Source organism: Hirundo rustica, chromosome 11 (genome assembly GCF_015227805.2).
Source record: "Hirundo rustica isolate bHirRus1 chromosome 11, bHirRus1.pri.v3, whole genome shotgun sequence".
Lineage (NCBI taxonomy): Eukaryota > Metazoa > Chordata > Aves > Passeriformes > Hirundinidae > Hirundo > Hirundo rustica.
Window position 1 is genome coordinate 6,031,103 of NC_053460.1, and position 21,682 is coordinate 6,052,784.

At 36.6% G+C, this 21,682-nt stretch overlaps 1 protein-coding gene across 13 annotated transcripts in view; it reads right to left on the reverse strand.

Moving 5' to 3' along the window:
* Positions 1-21,682, reverse strand: part of WWOX (WW domain containing oxidoreductase) — a 478,837-nt gene that overhangs the window by 322,101 nt on the left and 135,054 nt on the right. The window contains exon 9 of one of the 13 annotated variants that reach the window (XM_040075538.2): positions 16,317-16,430. The exons of 11 other annotated variants lie outside the window; for them this stretch is intronic. In XM_040075538.2, coding sequence (XP_039931472.1) covers positions 16,425-16,430 — 6 coding nt within the window. In that variant the 3' untranslated portion in view covers positions 16,317-16,424. Of the gene's footprint in view, positions 1-16,316; positions 16,431-16,560; positions 17,000-21,682 lie in introns of those variants that run through there. One more of the 13 variants, XM_040075528.2, reaches the window with a different exon arrangement.

Sequence of the window (21,682 nt, forward strand, 5' to 3'; positions counted from 1 at the left end):
TATGTACTTCCAATAGAAGCTAGGAAAATTCTATTTTAAATATCGTTCATTTGATGTTCCTTACAACAGGTTTGGTAAAAAAGCAAATACTTATGTAGCTGATTGTAGCATTCTACAGGAATAGAAGATTTAAAAGCTGTTAAAGGCAAGAAGGAAGTGTCTGCAATACACTCCATCAATATCCCATGGAGCCCTGACAGTCATTGGATAGTCTGGTGTGTAGCACCACAGGGTAGTGTAGTTACAACTCAGAAACCACACCAATTAACTACAACTAATCAATTCTTTCTCATAACAATGAGAAGCATAATTCTTCTCCCATCTATTGTTCTTGTTAATTCTCCTTCCAGCAACTGTGACAGACAAAATAGGTAAGGAGTAGTAAAGTGGAAAAAAAAAAAAAAAGTTATTTGAAAGCAGTACAAACATCAAACTCATGAGTTATCTTGATTAATTTTCTTCATCATATCTAATTCACGGCTGTGCGAGATCACATTATTTTCAAATATATAAATAAACCCAAATCTAACTTTAGCCTTATCTAGATTATGGCACACTGGGGAGAAAACAGAGGAGGTCATGAAATCTGAGACTGCTGTTTCTTCTCATAATGTAATTACACTTTTGGCTAATGAAATTACTGCAGTCTCAGGGTAAGGGCTTGCAAGTCAGAACTCTCACATGCTTGTGAGAGAGGGGTTAAAGGAGCACTGTTTACCATTTATATCTGAGGGATGCACACAAATCCCCAAGATCCAAGCACAACTTTGTTTCTGAACTCTGAGCAAGACTACATTTGTGATCAAAGCCCTTTTCTAATTACTACAATAAAAGGAAAATTAACTCAAGAGGGAGGGAAGTCTGGGAGAGAGAAAAAGAGCATTTCATTTTGCACTGCTGGTACCCTCCAAACAGCTGAAAATAAACACAGCTTAGCTCAGTGGAGAGAAGCAGCATTAGAGCAAAGCATTCTAAGAGCATGGCTGAGCACTCCAGGCCTCTCTTTGCACGATTTAGGCATTTCAGCCCTGCTCCAATCCATTTCAACCCCTGCTCCCACTCACAACCAGACAGAGATCTCCAAGTCTGTAAGGAACACACAGCTCAGTGACTCAGTGAAACAAAAATGAAAGAGTCAGTATATTCTGGTTAGAATTACAAACTCCTGCTCTTGAGGCTGTGCTGACATCCCCACCCAGCAGTGGACAATACTTTCCACCATGCCAAGAGTGCCAGCAAGTTGTTTTTCCTTTCAAAAAAATCAAGAGTGGCAAAGTGAAGACTGTGACCTGCAACTGCTGGGCACTCAGGTGCACCTGTGTAATACAAAGTATGATTTACCCAGGGGAAATGAATGGAAAACCAGGATTTCTCACTTGGATAACCCTGTCAGCCTCTCATTTTCTATTAACTATTAGAGGAAGGGAAAATATATTATCTACTAGCTGCTAGTGGCCACTGGAATAACAGTTCCTAGCCCTTGGTAGCCAACAGCACACAGCTGGAAAATTCCAAAGGACAAAATAAACCTGCTGAGTGCATCTCAACTGGGCAGTAGTGATGGGTATGGGATAAATGAATGATTTCCACCTTTGGCTAAATATTTAGGGGGGGATTACATGCATATTCAACTGTAACTTTGGGGGGTTTTTTTCTCTTTTTTTTAATTTGAATTAAGGACAATAAGGAGAGCAACTTGACTTATAAAGTCAACAAAATACTCTGGTTGGTACCCTCATTCTCTGCTCCATACCTGTCTTCAGGAGACTGGTTGATGTCTGAGCTCACATGTGTAGTCTTAAACACGCCTGACACTTGAGTCCATGGTGATTAACACAGTATGGCTGTGTGTGCACAAAACATCCCACTAGAACACACGGAAGAAAATAAACACCTCTTTCTGCTCAAGTTCTCCACAGCTTTCAGTGAATGCTAAACCAAAAGAGTTTACAGAAATGAGACCAAACTTCCATTCAAGGAGGCCATTATCACCCATCACATTAAACAAACCCATTTCATTTTCAAATCTAGTTGCAAAATTAGTTTTTGCCTATTAAACAATTCTGAAGAAATTAATGGCAGAAGGTTTTGCTTTGACTGTCATAAAGATCACCAAAAACACTGGTGTTTAAAATGCTAATTACAGGGGCTCAATGCCAAAAAAATAATTCTGGTAAATTAAATCCCATGATTAATTCATAACGTCCATTTTAGCATTAATCCTAGCATTAAGATACAGAGTAGTCCCCATACGCACACATCTCTCTAACTTTGGGGAATAAAGTAATAGTAATTCCTAGGTTTTTTTAATAACTCTTCATATTTTATGTACATTATTTAATTATTATAACAAGATAGTTAATCCATTACTTCACATTTCTTGTTTGCTATCTCAGTGAAGGGCTGCAGATTTTAAAGACTCAAAACAAGTGAATTCTCATGCATGGCTGAGGCAGAAGTGTTCCTGAAACCACAAGGACTAATGGATTTACTACTGAGTATCATACTCCTCTCCTCTGCTGTTTTGGGGACAACAAATTCTCACCTGTTTATAATTTAAGCTTGAAAAGCAATACTTTGTTATAAGCACTCAAAGGACTGCACCAATAGTATACAAAGACAGTAACATCACATACCTGGAAATTTCCTACAGAGTTTCAAAAGACAACAATTGCTGGATGACAGAGTTAAATCAGCACAGCATCAACACGACTGCACTGCCAGCATTTGCTCCAATATCCTTTCCAAAAAGAGCACAAAAGCTTATATTCCTGTTGGAGGATGAAACAGTGAATCTTAGATGTCTAAGACATCTTTTTCTTGTGTCTTCACATCACTTAACTTTGGTATAAAATGATTCATCACACGTGCTCCTCTGTAAGTATATCAATCAATAGAATTTCTCTGAGCCAATAAAGCAACAGGGCTTTCCAACTTTAGCTTTTTCATTCATGAAAAATTGACCCAGGAAACCAGGAAAACACAGTAAAATGAAATAAAACATTAAATGAAGACTCTTCCACCAGAGCCAGCAAAAGAGACCAGTATGCCAAGAGAGCTGTCACGTGTGTTATTCACTGAAAAGACAACTGCTCCCACCAACAGTTTCCTTCAGATCATACACATAACCCTCAAGTAGTTAATAAGTATTTAAAATGCCAGCCCTAAATATCTGTTGATAGTGCATTGCTTGATGTTGCCCACCAGCAGCTGAAAAAGCCTATGAACAACTTCTCAATTTAACAACTATCTGTTCCCACTGTCTATTGTATGTGGTTTTCATTGACTCTCTTTAAAATTTATCTAAAGCCAATGGATCAATCACCTCTGTGAGAATATATTCTGAACACCAATTTGAATGAAAGACCCTTTTACCATGTTCCTGACAACCTAATGCTAACAATGATGTTGTAACTATTCATTTTCTGCTGATATTTTTACTGACTGTTCACTGTAGACAGCATCTTCTAGGGTTTTTTTTTTCCATTTAGTATCTTATGTCATATCTAAAGCTGTTCTTTTACAGCCTCTGCATACAGCTTTTTCAAAATAGCAGGGACATCTCATCTGCTCAATTACTTATTAGTGTTGCTAAAGAATACCATTTCCTCTTGTGGCTGATAAAATATTAATCAAAAACTGGAACAGAGTGATTTCCCAGTGTGGATGTCTTCTAATGGTAATACATGGAGTCTAAGAGAGATCTGGAGGTCATGTAATAGCTCTTGAAGGCAGGGAGGGGCTCAAAGATAGCAGTGACTTTGAATACTGAATAATGAGATTGTATTCAAAGTGCAGCTTAATTATTGCTGTTCTGTAGGAAAATATCACAAGTGTGATTACAAGGATGAATGTGGAGATTTATTAGGGATAACAGCACATGACTGAAATAAAAAACCTTTTGTAAGCATTTCTGATCCTTGCTATTTCTCAGTATCCAATCTAGAGCCAAAGAGAGGAGGACTTTCCAAATTATTACTGTGTTTCATGTCATGTATCAGTTAATCACAGCAATGAAATAGTAAATAGTTTCCTGTTCATTCTGTCAGTTTTTAAACATCCATCCCATCCTGTCTTTCGGTATTTTTGTTCCTGTTTTTCTCATAGGATTTGAAAGAGGAGGGAGGGACTAGAATGAAGAACTGAAAAGCTGTTAACAGCTTGAAAAAGAACCTAAGTATTCTTAGATATAAGAGTAAATCACTCTATTTCCTTCTGAAGTTTTGATGCAGATACTCTCAACTGACTTGGGAAAAATACTATCCTAAATAAGTTCTAAACAAATAAATACTGCAAAGTCATGGTCTTGGGTGGTAGTGGAAGTGTTCCAACCTGGATCAACCAGTAAATTAATTATAACTATAAACTTTATATAACTATAAAGTCACCAATAACAGGAGCCAGCTTCCAGAAACTGGGCTATCAACCAAATACTGTTCAACGGTGTGTGATGGCAGGAAAAGTTATTCAGTCCTCAAAATGTTCATTTCCATCCCTCTATGAGCATTGATCAAGTCTGGTGGCAAGCAGATGTTCCAGCTTCCCCAAAAGAAATGCCAGCCCATTTTCCACATCAGTTTTGAAGAAGAAAGCAGGACAATGACATAAAATAAGGCTATTTTACCTCTAATAAATACGTCATATTGATATTATCCCTATTTCTCACAATATGGTGAATTCTTGAAGGGCTGTAACACTGGCTAAGATGAAATACAGCTCGAATCCAAGCTCAAGAACAAGTGTCACCTCTTGGCACTCATAATTTGTAATTCTTTGAATGCAAGAAAGCAAGAACAGTCCTGTCAGCTGTCCAGAAAAAAAAAAAAAAAAAAAAAAAAAAAAAAAAAAAAAAAAAAAAAAAAAAAAAAAAAACACCCAAAAAACCAACAACAAACCAAAACTGGTTTTCATCACGGTGTATAGACTGACAAAACTTTGCCTTGGAAAAAAAAGTACTAACACTCTCTAATGATTAACCCAGAGGACAAACATTTAGAACAAGCAGGTAGGAAAGATTGCCAAAAGAGATAATCTGTTAAAATGACATATTTAATTGTGACATTAAGCACACAAGAGTTTTCACCTACGAATCTAAAACATTCTGTAAAATATAAAAATTTAGGTGCCATGCTTTCCAGTCACAGATAGCCAAAAATGAGAGGCTAAAGTCACACAAACAGGTCAGGAGCAGAATGAAGGTCACCTGCCTGATATAACTCACATTTAAAATCCATTTTTCATGTATTTTGCACAGCACACAAGACAATTCACAACTGAGAGAAAAGACTAAAAAACACACATGCAGAGAAACTGCAGTGGCAGAAGTAACAGCAAAGCTAATCCAAAATATGCAAAAGTCCCCTTTCACTTACATTTATGTTGTTATATGTGGGAAACTATTTTTGAGTGGAAACCGTTTACCATTCATTTCAATTAATTTCCCTCCAAGTCAATTAAGAAAATAATTTTCTTCATTAAAAATTCAGTGTCGCCCCTGTGGGATTTCTGCTCTGATAATAAATTGGGACCCAGATCTGTTGCAAACATGACATCTCTGCCAAAGCTCCTGAGAAGGAGCACTTCCCATCAGCCAGGCTGGATTCTGCTCAGCCTCCAGGAGCAATAGCCCTTAATGAGAAGGGGAGTGTGGGTGGTGAGCTGGTTTTGATAAGTAGTAATAGGATGAGCAAAAAGTAATATACCAACAGTTGATATATTACTTGACATGTCAATTGTTGGAGAGTTGCTGTATTGAATTTGTACCTACAGCAAACACAATACACAAGATTCTAATATACTGCGGTGTTTGCTACATATTTTCCAAGTGATTGTATTGACTTTGTAAACAAAGATTATATGAAAAAATAAAGACTCCTGTACCATATAATATTTACCAAGCGAACAAATCTATCATAGCTGGAAATAAAAACACAATTTCACCTGTGTCAGGAAAGGAGGAAATAAATTGACCATTTGAAATGAGATCAGATACTTCAGTTTGGATCTCAGGCACCTAAGAGAGTCTCCTTCCAGTGTAGAAGGTGAGAAATATTTTAGTTTTAAATATTGCAGGGAGGAGAAGGATAAGATGACGAGAGTACCAAATGGTTAGAGTGAACAGTTCAGGCATTCCAAAAATCAAAACGAAACAAAACAATAAATTTACACTCGCCAGGCCTAATTTTTACCATAATGACAGTAGTTCATTTCCAATGGGAGTAGAACAAAGACCTCCACCAGCTAGGCCCAAATTACTTTTTTTTTTTTTCATTTTGAAAAGGTTGCATCATTTAGACAGAAAGAAATATTAACCTGCTACCAAAGTTGAAGTTATCCTAAACAACATTTTTATACCACTTCAGTTTTTGGGGTCCACACACTGGCACAATACTGAGCTAAAAATTCAAGTGGAGATGCCCCGCCCAAGGAGGTTGTGATAAATCTCCACTTAATCCTCCACAGGTGGGAGACCCACAGCCCATAGCTGCCACTCTGTGATATTTCTTCTTCTTACTTCTTTCACAGAACAACAGAATGGCTTGGTTGGAAGGGCTCTTAAAGATCATTAAAACTCCCATTCCCCTGCCATAGGCAGGGATGCCACCCACTAGATCATCTTCCATCCAATTTGCCCTTTCCCACCAGTTCCCCAGTCTCATCTTCCTTTCCGTATCACTTCGGCCATTTAAGTGTTGTCTGGTCTATTTTTGATGGATAAAAATATAACTAAAGACTAAGTTACTCCTAGGGTTTAGCAACATACACAATTGCTTTACAAAAAACAAAATCAATTATTTCTGGAATAATATTAACAAAAAGATATGCCCCTGAAAGAACATATTTCAAATAAATAACATTTTTTTTCTTTGTTTTCTGAACTCACAGCAGTGTTCACATTCTGTAAAATACTTTAAAATAATCTCTTCTCTTCATGAGATTGTTTAAATACCTAATAAAGCCAAAAGATACTGGTAAGAACAGTTCTGGAAAAATAAAGGCCTATACTGGACATGCTAAAAGATCTTAACTTGACAGTAGAAAAGGTATTTTATATTTTCTCCAAGTACTTTCTTTATAAATGAAACTATTTGAGGAAAAGAAGAAAAAGAGCTTTTTCTTCTAAATAAGGATTACTTTACATGGGATTTCCCTCCTCCAACACTATCACTGACACAAATTTTGACTATTACCTTATCAGACTCCTTTCTCTTAATGTAGCTCAGCTCAATCTTAGGAATTTCTGCAGAATTCAGAAGTTTTGAGGCTGCATGTTTAGTTTTGAAGCTAATAGTGTAAATCAGCACTTTAATGTGCCAAAATATTTGTAAGCAATGTATTTTCCTAAGTAAAACAGAGTGCTGCCACCCTAAACATTCCCCGCACAATAAAATGTGTATAAAAAGGAAGATGTTAGCAGTAAGCAAACTGTCATAAGCAGAGCACTGTATTTAATATTCAGATCAAGGCATCTCTGTCTCATCCCAGCAAACCCTTTTGACAAAAGCCATCCAATGTCTGCCAGCAGTATTGAGTCCAGCTGAGGACAAATTTCAAGATGAACCTGAAATCAATTTGCCATCAAATTTTCATGCTTCTCCCAGACTATCTGTGGCATTTTAATTACAAGCACCCTAGGCAGGGGGTACTACAGATATTGACACTTAGCTCCTACAATAAACTTTATTGGCAACCTCTGTCTGAATGTAGTACTCAACTAGAATAACAAGAAATATATGAGGATATCTAAGCAATAAGGTGGCATAATCACTTTGGAGTGGGTTTGTTCCCAACAGTGGACATCTCTACTAAAGAAACTTTTCTGGATTAAAACAATGATCTGTTTGGTGGCAAATTCACTTTCATTGTGAACTTGTACAAAATCCCAAGTCCCACAAGAAGATAAGAACCATTAAATTCCTTTCTTTTCCCATTTAATTTGGTGGGGTGTCCTTATCTAGCCTTTATAAATTCCTGAAGTCATCCTTGCTAGAAACTGGGATCAAATTAGATCAGTAACAGGCTACAGAATCAGGGGATGTTTTTACATCTATACCCATTTCCAGTCCTCAAGATTCCACTTCACAGTTTACAAGGGCTAAATACCTTGGCAATTAGGGCTCTAAACTGGAGACGAACCAGTGATTTCCAAGTTCTGCAATGTACAACTCAGAGTTTTTCAGTGAAGATATTCAGGGGCAGCACACAGACACGCAGTGTCTTATTGAGCACCGTGAGGGCAAGGCTGCTTGCAAGACAATTTTCCTCACTATGAAGTGCTTAAGAGAATGAAAGATTTATAAAAGAGACATTTAGAGATGTTACCATGCCAGCACAAGGGAAGCTTTGCTATGCATGGTTAGGGGAGATGTAGAGAGAAGACGATGACAAGGTCACTCCAAACTGAATATAAATCTGAAACTTAGAAAAGCAGCCTATAAAAGTCGCAACAAGAGCCTAAACAGAACAAACACACAAAAGAAAGAAAATAAAACACTTTAAAATGTTACCCCTCCAGCACACGGCAGGAGGGTCGGAACTAGATGAGTTTTAAGGTCCTCACCAACCCAAACGTGATTCTGTTACACCCTAATACAAAAAGAGAGGAAGTGTGTAGTGAAAGTAAAAGACACTGACAGCTGAAAAAGATTCAGTAATTAAGAACTGCAGGGTGCTTTGTCCAGGTGTGGTTAGATATTTCCTAAGCTGACAGGTAGAGGATGTCAGCAGCAAACACCCTGATTTATAGGGGATATGAAGGGGTCTGGGTTGCTGGTTATGCTGGAGCCCCAACACAAAGGGCAAAATGCTGAAAAATTAAAGGTTATAATCTGGGAAATTTTACAAATTAACAAATAGGACTAGACAACCATTTGTTTCCCAGGCCCCATGAATTCAATGGAAGTAGTATTCCCTATTTGTGTCCATTGTTCATATATGAAATTCAAGTTCTAACTGAAACCGATTCACTTCAAACACTGAGTGACAGCATCACTGCAAAAAACACTGGTGATGTTCCACCAGGCAGTAAAAAAAATAGGGATTAATTTTTATCACAAATGTTTCTTGTAGCACTGAAATCCAGTTTTGTTTTTTGCTACTGAGTATAAAACAAACACTGATTTTTATTTTTTTTTAAATTATTGATTAGAACATTTAATACAAATTGTAGTGGAAAAGCCTCTCACAATTTTGGGAGTTTTCCAGAGTACTCAAATGGTTTTAAAACATTCTGCCTAATGACATACATCCTGCTTTTAAGGCTTAGTAGAGATCATTTTTTAATTCCAAACTCCAACGTGAGAACAGGCAAAGGTTGCAGTTAGAGTGGCAAAGGCAGCTCTCAAATCCAGGTACATCCCACACAGAGCAGGGAAATCCCTGCCACTGTACATTGGTGCAGCACTGCTGCCTGCATCAGTGGGACATTTGTCAAGCAGGGATCTCATTTTAAAGGTGCCACATGAAGAACTAGCCTTTTTTTGGCCTCTAAACCCAAATTTTTTAAGAGGCTTTTTACTGTAAAAGATCTACAGTCTGTTACATTCCTACATGTACTGAAGTCAACACAAGGAATGAAATTGCCTCAAATATTGAGGTATTTTGGAAAAAATATTGCCTAGCACCTTATGCTAACCCTCTCATATTATCCATTTACAACTTTCCTTAAATAAAATATTTAAGTTCGAGGGAAAAAAATCTGCTTACCACTTTTAGCTACAAGCAGGGCAGGGTGGTTGATTAGTTGGTTACACAAAATATATGGTCACGTACAATTTTTTGGGAGGAACAACCTCCTTCTATATGTATCCTCACAAAAACAATTTAGCTTTTAATAGTGAGCATATGCAAGCATGTCATGTGGAGGTATTTTGTTTAAATCCTGGAAGATGATATAGAGACTGAAATATTTACTTCGTTCATAGGACCCGATAATAAACACATGAACAAAAGCCAAAGTTGGCTGCCAGCTCCCTACAGAAGAGTTACAACAGAAAAATAAACAAGTCAATTATTTTATTTAAAATACATGGTGCCTGGCCTGAATATTTCAGGTGAGTTCTGAAAATCATGTATGTGAAAGAAAAGCTGTATGAAGGTAACCTTTATTAAGGTTTTTTGGTTTTTTACCAATAAAATGTTGGCATAAGCTGATCTAATGGCTCAAATATCAGACTGAATCTGACTGTCCATTGGATATTTGCTGTGGGTATCCTGCAGTTTCTTAAATAAAGCATTAACTTGAGCCACAGAGAATAAACAAAGATTCTCAGGCTGATTTTAAATGCTCTTGGGATATATACCCCTTAATAACTGAAATAATACACTTCAAATGTGAACATGGTTTGGGCAACATATTCTTTCAATTAGTTTTATTTTAGTATAAATATGTCAGGAATATGGAATCTAATGTCATATGGGGAATTTCCTGAAATGGGGCACTACTGCTATTAAAGTGATCTGATTCAAGCTCCTAAGTTCTGCACACAGGGTGATGTATTCCCATTTGGAAGCGACTGCAGTTATCAGCAGCCAAGAATAATAACATTGTTTGAGCCACTCCCCGAGGCACAAGAAGCTCAAACACCTTTCAAAATTGGTGTGTGATAGATAATTCACCTATACATCATTTTGCACACCCATGCACATTACATAACAAAACCGAGCTAATATTTGTGCTGTGCCTTGAAGATGTTGCAAATGCTTTTATTATTAATAAACTGCATTTTTCACAGATCAGCACTGAAACTTTAATGAACTTCTGAATGCTGAAATACATGTTACAAATCACTTAGTGATTCTGGTTTTAACTTCAGACTCCTACATGAGGAAAGGAGGATTGAAGTTTACACTCATTTCTGGGTATCATGTTTTAAAAAGCTGTGTTATTTGAGACAGCTTATTTCAGGTACTTCTGGCAGGCACTGAGCTGACATATAATGGGAATATATGCCCAGGAATTACGCTGAATACAGAGAACGTGGGGACTTGGGGAGAGCCTTTTGTTATCTGGGGGTGGCTTCCCCTGCTGGGCAACCCTGTAGAAATTTTGGTATTTTATGCCCAAAATAAGCTACATACAATAGAGCTGGAATAACTGGCTCCTCAGGACAAAAAAAATTAAAAAAAATAAAAAAAAATTAAAATTATTTAAAATAAATAAATAAAAAGGGAAATGGCAGAAGCATTGCAAACTCTATGAAATATTATAAGAAGGAAAAAATGCCAGGTTTGTATCTCTGAAAAGAATTAGTCACCAACTTAGACACTTACAGACTACATTTCTGCTCTAACTTTCCTTCTACAAAATAACCAGTTTATTAAGCTGTCACAAAGTACATCTGCTATATAATTTGATAGTTAATATTTGAAGCTGTTCCATTATTGTGCTCCCTCAAGTTTTGGGGGGTTTCACTCACCCAATCTCTTGTACAATGCACTCACACGTTTCGTACATTTAGCAAAGAAAAAAATGAATTTTGCATGCAAGGCTAGAATTTTCATTGTCATCAAGAAAAGTTAATTACTGAATAAATTGCAAGTTCAGAAATATAATGTATTAGGACAGAACCTATCCTTTTTGCCTGAAGAACCCATTAAGCTTCATCTCATTAGCAGAGTGAAAAATCTTAATTAGCATTTTGTTTTGGACAAATCCTTGCCAAGTCTGAACTGTCTGTTGCAAATATAAGAGGAGAGAGACTCAGCAGATGAGGGTTTACACAATCATTTTTGAGTATTTGATAAAATCTGACAATATAATCTCTGATTTAAGAAACCAGAAACCATGAGCAGTTTTTCTGCTTTTCTGTATTCCACTCAGCTTTGAATTCCTTTTCATTTATCAGCCAATGAGCTGTTAAAAATTTACATAGAGTTAAAATCTTATAACTGTGTGCTTAAGTGTGCAATATGAGTTTTTAACAAAAACTTTTTAAAAGGCATTTTTGTTTCTTGCACAAATTCCATCTCAGATTTCCCACAACAGCTGTCACAAAACATATAGAACACAAGACTGGAAACAACCCACCAACCAATGACATTTTAACATTTAACTTGATGTATTTTGAATTACTTTATCTTTTAGCTTTTGGTTGATTTGGTTTTTTCTTCAGAGAAAAAAAGCAAACAACACTAGAGAAAATTTACATTCATTATTTCACTTAGCATTTCCAAAGAACTGTACTGTCAAGAATTTCAAAGTCAGTTTTTTCAAATTATTATCACAGCTTAAGAAGAGATGTGTATCCACAATCTCACTACAAGTTAGGCCTGTTAAGACCAGTTAGATCACACACCTTTGACACTAAATTCTGACCAAGAAACAGAAATTAATTTAGTGTGGGAGAAGTTAAGGAAGCACAAGACCTATTTTTTTTTTTTCTTTTAATTCAAGGCAGGATTTGAAAAAGTTCCAGACTTAAAGAAAAAAATTACATTCAAACCATTTTCCACTTCTTGATAAAAATCATTCAGTCCCATTTTTGGATCTTTTTGCATCAGGTCCTCCACTGAAAGAGCCTTCATCTTCTTTGCTTCTCTATTTTACGTTTTTGAATGCGTTTCAAAGTAGAACTAATGAAAAAAACACTGTGGGAGGGCAGCTGCTGTGCTCTCACTCAACAGATCACCATAACTTCTTTAACCCTAAATCATTTTGGAATCGAAAAGAAGTGCATAAAGGGACAGCAGCATGAAACAGGCTCCACAAATCACGGCAAAAGCCACTCAAGGGGTCTACAGAAAACCAACAAAAAGGCCAAAGAATAAATGCAGTCAGACCAAGCGATTGCAGATATTTCTAAAGCCATGTTGAAGGTGCAAAGGAGTGGAAGTTCAAATTCAGCTGAGGTGAGATTGCCAGCAGTTGAAGGCATCTTACGAAGTTGCTGATTTCTGATATGGCACGAAACAAGTTTGGTAAACTAACCCATTTTTCAAATTAGGTTGTTCAGCAGCACAGTTAAGACTTTTAATCACCAAAAAGGTTGGGGGGCAGTGGATTTTAATGCATTTTTGTCCCCGGGGTCCCTCCATACGGGCAAATGAAAGCTGTAATGACCCGCTGCATAAATTAAATCTCTCAAAGACATAATACAATACAAGATTGATTGTGTAAAGACTGGGCATAAAATAGCAAGGATAGCTGCAAGGCCATAACCACATCTTGAGATAAGATTTCAGACTTGGGGAGATTAATATCTTGTTTTGAAGCTATTGCTCAAGGAAAGACTTTTAAACCTGTATATTAAAACTAATGAGCTAAATAGGCCATGCATTAAAAAACTGAAATCTGGTGTCATTCTTGGAAGAGTGAAGACAAGTATGATCATTTTTTGCTCCCCTGAATGTTGAATTACAGTGATTAGATTCTTCTACAAGCTGCATTAATTTGTTATTTGCATGGAAACAGTGTAATAGGAAAACATTTTCCACATTAGTGCAACAGACAGCTTTTATGCCTGAGCTCTATAAAGAATAAATTTGCAATTTTCCAGAAAGAAGTAAGGTAATGAATAACAGGAATTCCAGTGTGGGAATACTACTTCTCTGTGTAGTAGCCATTTTAATTAAATATACAAGATTTGAGACTACACCATTTTCATTTCCGTCTCCTCAGAGGCAATGGTTTGCTTCAGCCATGTGGTCAGATATTTTCAAATAATGTAAGAAAAAAGTTAAAATTTAATAATCAGTAAAGACAGTGAGGTCCCAATAGGAGACTTAGTAAAAACAGGCTGACATACAGAACTATGTTGAAATAGGCATAAATGACTCATGATTCATATTCCATATTCTTAAAAATGTTCAAACCCAAAGTGTGGATATATTTTCCTGTTTTAGCCCAGCAGTACTTGGCATTTTTATTTAGCAAGAGCATTAATGTAGACTTTTTTTCCTGCTGCAAAAATCTCACTATATTTCATACAATTAAGGAAGGGAGAGACGTAGCTAAAAGCCAATATTTAGGATAATGGCTCAAAGCCTAATATAGTATTTTATCAGCTTCAGCTTATACAAAGGATGAATTTCACATGCTTTTTTCCTCACTTTGTTAGCAAAAAAAACAGGCAAGCAACTGCTGTTTCCTGTGACCAGGAAAGCTGCTAAAGCATTCCCACAAAGTTTTTTAGAGACACCTGCTGCTACAGCAGGTGATTAAATCCAAAATTTATAATAATTTTTTCCATCAGATTTTTTTAGATGGTAGATACCACGTTTTTACACCAATTTTCTTTGTCCAAACTTCATATTTTTTTTCAATTAATTTTAATAACTTTAACGTACAACACTGCTTAAAAATGGCTTAATCCTGACATCCAAAGAGCTCTCCAAAAACACAGATGTCCTACATCTTTAACCTCCTGTTGCTGAAGACAGCCATGCCACCACCCTGCTGCAGGACTTTCTTGCTTTTTCAATTAACATCCGTGGGCTACAGTTAGTATTTTTACTGGCTTAGTTCAATTGTTAGTACTAAATGTAGAATTGAATGTTAATTGCAAATGGTGAGAAAAAAGGAGGGAAAAAAAAACTTGAAAAGGTTACTGAACATCAAGATAAAGCAAAAAAGAAATAGCTTCTAGAAAACTAATATTTGTATCCCTATAGCGTTAATTATGCCCTAGATTTTAAGGAGATTTTAAATTGCCTCTTTCAACAGATGCTCTCTTAAAAGAATGGCTTATTTGGGAAATGACAGGTCTTTGTCAAAGCTTACCCAGTGGAATACAAAAATTAATACCAACTAACTATAGCCCCAAGTATCGCAAACTCTTTATTCTCAACAACAATATGACACCCCCGTCAGCAGCGAGCCTACTAATTATATATATGTAAGGTAACTGCAGCAGCCATAAAGCAACAGCCACTCCAACCCCACTGGTGCAGCTGATGAGCTCCCCTCTTCAGAGATGGCGCCAACGAATTCAGTTACATACAGGAAAAAGTGGCTTGATGGTAGGAAAAACAAAACAAAAACAAGCAACCCACCAAAACTTATTCCAAGCCCCAAGATATAACAAAAATCTGCCCCCAATCTGCCTCTTCCCTTCCTTCATCTTCCAACCAATAGGACAATTTAGAAAAAAGGGGTAAGTATCGTATACTTTTGCTAGCTACAGATATTTATTTTATATAAATGAAACTATTAAAAAAAGAACCAGCAAACAGCCTCAGATTTTTTTTTAGTGCAATGCTATATTTTAGATGTTTGAAGTGATAATAGAAAAAAGTCCCATAAAGCAATTTCAAACCATCAGATGTGAATACTCACACCAAAACCCTGATTGCTAGACTCAGGAATAAGAAGTTTTCTATTGTGGCATAAATCAAATTTAATCAAAACAATGAAAGTCATGGATATTAACTTTTACAATACATTTGTCACATTGTGGGTTAAACCCAAAATTATTCTACCAGGTAAATCTGAACATTCTTGACTACTTTCCACACAAAGTAACCCATCTAGAGTGAATCCAGATTGTTACTGCCATGGAATGCAACCCTTTGGGTATTTAGCTGGTCAAAAGCTTCCGATTAAATCAAGAAATGATGTGCCAAGAAAACTAGCATCACAGGAGAATATCTTCTCCCTAAATAGCCTAAGAATTCTCTGTATCATAATCCAAAGCATAACCAAATGGACCTTGTATTAAAATGCACACTCTGGCAAAATTATTTTGCTAATAATTGAGATCTTAATTGAACTCCTGTTTCAAAAATACAGATCTCTGGTATCCCCCATGTCAGAACTTCCTTGACCTAAAAGGAGCAAGGACTTCAGCCCACATTTACTCTGTCTTGCTTCTGGGTTACTTTACTGAACTAAACCAATGGGATTTAGTCACCAGTCATTTTCTACAAATTTGGCATTCATCTTTACAATATAATAGGTTTGGTACTGCCTTTTTCATTTTCGAATTCATGGTTGCTTGGTGGTCTTAATTTTCTCCGAGTATTTAAAGATGACAGATTAATAGGTGGTTCTTTGCAACTGTGTGGGCAGATCTTTAATGGAGCTCATTAGTTTATATTAGTGAGCAGGATGCAGAGAAGTGGAAGCTGTTCCTGGAGGACAACACTTCTATCGCTATTTTTTTAAAAAATAAAATAAATAAATTTAAATCCTCAATTCAATGATTAAATAAATACCAACTAGGCCAATTTGTGTGAAGAAACAACAATGTAAATTAATTATTCATTATAAACATTAAAAAAAATCAAAAATGTATCATGGTGCTACAGTGGGGGTTTTTTTCCTACAAAATTCAGCTGTCCTTAATACAAGAAAAAGATAATCTTTTGAGACTTCCCAAGCATACCTTGTACATCTGTTTATCATCTAGGACACCCAGTAGTGCAGCAGACTGCTGCTCAACCCAGCAGAGAATTCTGTGGTCTTTTCTATCACAATAAGCCTTGAGCTAGGGCTGGATTATGAAAAAAAAATAATCACAACATTAAATGCAAGTCAACCTTGGCACTCAACCAAAAAAACCCGGGACATTTATATGAACATGGCACACATAAAAGGATTTCATTTCACACAAAACATTTTTCATTTAACTTTATTGGACTTTTTTCCAGCACCTGCTTAGGTTTCCAGGTAACCATGAAGTTTAATAAACCTGTACAATGATAATTAAACACTGTAAATAATTTATCTCCTTAATCTTCCCAACTGGCCTTTATTCCTTTGTAGAAAAGTGATCCTTGCTGGCATTCTGAATAAGGTTTGCAAAATAAGTGCAGCGAGGAGTGGTAGCATAAAGTGGATTTGCTCTCAATAATGTATGAAGCCACATGCTGGGTAGAGGAATCCTCACAAAAGTGGTACCACAGCAATCTGTTCCTTTCATCTGCAGCCAGCATTTAAAGTGAAGGTGCTGCTCCGAATCAAAAGCACAATCATTCATTTGTGAGCAGATGTCCTTCACACGGCAGGCAGTGCTTTCTCAAAACAGAGCTGAACAAATGCACTGCTGTGAGACAAGTTCCCCTACCCATTAAAGAAAGAACACAGTATATATTAATTTAGCAGGTTGTTGAATGTTTTAAAGTAGAATTTATGAAGCGGAAAAAGCATGTGGTGAAACAAAATGGCTTTCAAACTAAAATATGAAAAACCTCCTCTAGTTATTCACTTGCAAAATGCAAGAGTCTAGGGCTCATGACAATAGTTTATGCAGGAAATAAGCTGAAATGTGAGCTGGGTGATTTTCCACACTACACTCAGATTATTAACTAAAAGACATCATTAATTTGATAACACATGCATGATCGTGAGATTGCAAGTATATGTATTGTGTGCCCACATTTGTTGATATAATTTAGGAGTAAATCAAAGTTGAACACTGTTTAAAGCTGCTGGGACTCTGCACCACTCAGCAGAGTAACGCAGAGAGCTGCTCAGAAAGTGAGTTCTGACACTTTTGATTAAACAGATTTTTCTAGTTCTCTCTGCACACACAAGCCTTCTTTCGAGGGTATTTCTTTTTCTAAAAAAAAAAAAAAAAAAAAAAAACCACCACAAAGCTCTGGCTGTGGCCCATGCAGACTGTGGTAGACAAAGGCTCCCCATGACCCCTGTGTGAGGCTATAATCTTTGCTATGAAAGTTACAGCGGTTGCACTTTGCATTATTAGATCACATTCCTATTATACACATTAAAATATATACAATAAAATAACAGGCAAAAACTTTAATCCATACTCATAACTGAAGCTCCAAATTTAACAACTCCCCCCAGATGGATGTGCTGGATGTATTTTGACACCAACAAAGACCTTTCAGAAGCAAGGTGTTATCAAAGGAAGGCACACACATCAGACTCTTCTGCAATCACTAAGAGGCAGCTGCATCCCCTTAAGTGCATTTTTTAAATTCGTATCTATGGGCTAGGCAGTTCCTCTGTCTCTTTTTAGTCCTGTTGTAAAAGGGTGAGGGCAAGCCACAAGATGCACACCATGAGTTCTGTCAGCTCCTGCAGCCTTCCAGCCCCACCCAGGCTGTGCAATGCCCTCCCTCCCCAACCCTAAAATCTTCCTGCAGCCTCTGCTCAGCCCCCTGAGCCCCGGATCACACCCAAACACACAAACCTCAGAACCACCTGCCTCTGCCAACAAAAGCCCCATCTTCTCTTCCTTCTTTCCTCTCATTTCCCATAACATGGCTTATAAACACATCAATATTTACAATTACTTTATCCACATCAAATAAACACACAGAGTTTTGCTACCCACACAGAGAAAGGTTGATTCCTTCTTGCAGAAGCATACTATTACTAGCAATATAATTGTTATAAGGAGTACTACTGATTTACTACAGTAAACCTGAATTTCTGTTTATATATGCATGATTATTATAGCAGGAGACATTTGTGGGGAGCTCACATATAAAAATGCATCTAATAACTCTTTCTGTAATGATTAATCAATTTATGAATATATTATTTAAACTAATAGTTCAGGTAGGGTATCTTAAACAAGTTACAGAGTACATCGACCAATTCAAATACCAGCTCCTAGATCAATAAGAAATTCTAAGTAACTCTAGGGAATAGGTACACTTGCATAAGAAACTGTGAATTTTAAAAAATCCTTCTATTGGGAGAACAACCGCATCAAGAATAATCGCTTTAGGCCATTGTCTTTGGATTTTGGCAAACTGTATGGTAAACTAAAAATTCAAGTAAGAATTTGACACTGTATAAAAAACTACTTTTATACTACTGCAAGATAAATTAACTTTTTTTCTTCAAACTAGTCAAAGGAAAAGCAATACCCGATACATCTGTTCAGCTTTTCAACATATTAGCATTTACAATACAACATGTTTTATTGTACCCTATGAACACACTGTCAAGACTATGCCCTAGGTTCAATACCAATGAAATATATTTATTTATAAACATAAGATATTTCCCCTAAAATTTACAAGGGAAACAAAACAAAACAAACAAAAACCCCAAACTTTAAACAAAGTAATTTTAAGGCAAAACTAAAAAAAAATAAAAAACTCAGCAGCAAATCCAGGCAAAAAATTAAACAGGTACCTGGTCAAACATGACAATTTAGTTTGTTGGCAACCACCATGAAAAGGTTTCTGTACTTGATTTAGTACTTTTAAAAATCTGAATATATAACTTTAATCTTTCAAAGCAGGATTTTTAATTAAAGGTACTAAGTGCAAATTCACAAATCCACTGCCCTGCTCTCCCTCTGATGCTAAAGGTGTGCTTTATCTCCATTTCAAGTGATACTGCATTTTAAAAATTAATTAGTAGCTTGCAAGAACAGCCACACATTATTGAGTAAGTACCAGCATTTAAGTGAAACAGATGAAATATTGGTAAGCAATGCAGACCACAGTATAAGTATGTGAAGGGGGTCATAGGCTAATCCCTATTGATTTTCCAAGTACGCGTACAGCACCGCTGGGAAAGGCCAGTTCTGTTGGCAATCAGCTAGCACAAATACATTATAAATCTTACTGTCCACCTTCACTGATCACTGTCACTTACTTCCTCCACTAAAGACCGTGAGGAAACTACAACAAATCCACTGACAAACAACCAGGAATGAATTTTAAAAGCACTCTCCTTAGGCATAATTTCAGAATGCTTGTGATGTATGTAACGAAAAGCAGAAACATTTCAAGGAGCAATATGGGACATGTAACAACTGTTCTGAGAAATAACCCACCAGAAAACTGCTGGGCCAGCTGAGAGGAGGAACACAAATAACGATGAACAAATCATTCGCATTAGTCTTACAAATTAACGTGAAAATTCGGAGCAAGCACACATTTGCCTGTTGGCAGAGGGAACTGAATCAGGAATTTCCCAAAGCTGAAGACGATGCTGCCCTGGCAGTGAAGGAGCCAGCAGACTGCTGTCAGGAGCTATGCCCCATGATAACCCTCCAGTGCACGATTCCTAACACTGCAGAGAAATAAGCAGGGTCCAGAGTGATCCCAGCAGCAGCAAAGAGCTCCAGTGGCCATAAGATAATTCTGATATGGAGCACAATAAAAGTTCAAGGCTTAATCAATGGACTTTGCAGGGGAAACAAGGACAGTGTTCTCAAAGGCACAAATGAGGTACTGAATGAGCAAAACACCACTTATTTCATGTCATTGTTACCATTTTCAGGAATAATTTCTTCACTGAAAGGGGTGTTCAGCATTGGCAAGGGCTGTCCAGGGAGGTGGCAGAGTCCCCACCCCTGGAGGTGTCCAAGGAACAACTGGACATGGCACTCAGTAGCACGAGGTGGTGTTTGGTCAAAGGTTGGACTCCATGATCTTGGAGGCTTTCTCCAAGCTAAACAAAACTGTGATTCTGAGATCCCAGCAGGTGTATGAAATGAGTCTGAGAGGCTGATTTAGAAATAATCAGTGCTTATGTAAACCAATATCAGAGCTTTAAAACAAACAGTTACCACATTCAAGAAACTAATATAACTCAATACAGCTTTGTTAGGTTCAGATCAGTGAGAACATTGCACTTAAACTGTTCTTTATTAACTAGGCAAGGAGCAAAAATCTAGTTGCACTAATTCCTCTGTAGATGGGACAAATGCTCTCATTGGAGAATGGGGTTGGGCTACAACTGGCAATTCCAAGGTAGGAATCACAGGGAGCACAATGTGCAATCCACCACTGCCTTGGATGTAAGAGATTTAGCAGCTCTCTGCTGAAAGTGAAAAAAACCCATCAGCCTCCTCCCACCAAAAATCCCGACCACTCCTGAATGGAACTTCAGTGGTATCAGCTCCTGCTGGAAAGCCAGGCTACACTCAGTGCTTTTGGTACAGCCTGAGTTTGCAGACAGAAGAATATGAAATGAGCTCAACATTTCCATTTAAAATATCATTTAATGGAATTTTAAACTGTCCGAGAAGATGGATACGCTGTGTTTGTTTTCTACATTAATGATCTATAAAAGAATGGAATGGACCATAAATACAGTACTTTTTTGCAACACCCTTTACTAAAAATGCTGCTGCTTGTGTTTATCATTTATATCCTCATACACTGCCTCAAAATTGATTACACTTTAAACGATACATAACCTGCTGTATTTTTCATTTTGAGTCATATTGCAAACGTTTTTATAACCCTGTTAATATATTCCATACCTTGTGTTCTTATTGATTATGAATATTTCTTTTGCAGATTTTATTGCTTTTCATATAAAAAATGTTAGGTATTTTTTAAAAAGTGAAAATAGTATTATAGCTCATGTACTTTTCTTTATTGTGATAATTCTAATATAAAAGGTCTTAGCATAAATATTTGCAGACTGCCATTTTTCACATTTTAAGCTCAAGATAGAAAATAGAAACAGGTAGTAATGTAAGGTACTACACAGGGGTTTTTTTTTTTTGGGGGGGGGGGGGTGTTTCTTTCCTCAAATCTCTATTTAAGCTGTTGGATTGAATCCATAATCATTTTAAATACTTAAAATTAATATACCAAAGGAGTGTCCATATAAAACGTCATGGGTTTATATCAGGTATACATTATCTTTCCTAATTACTACTGCAGCTTGCAGAGTGAAATACAATTTATATTTAGGGTATGATTTTGCTATTAATTATCAAATTGAAAAAAAAATAAAATCTTGCATTATAAATTCTCTCTTGGAAATTAATGTTATTCTTTTTTTTTTCCGTAATCC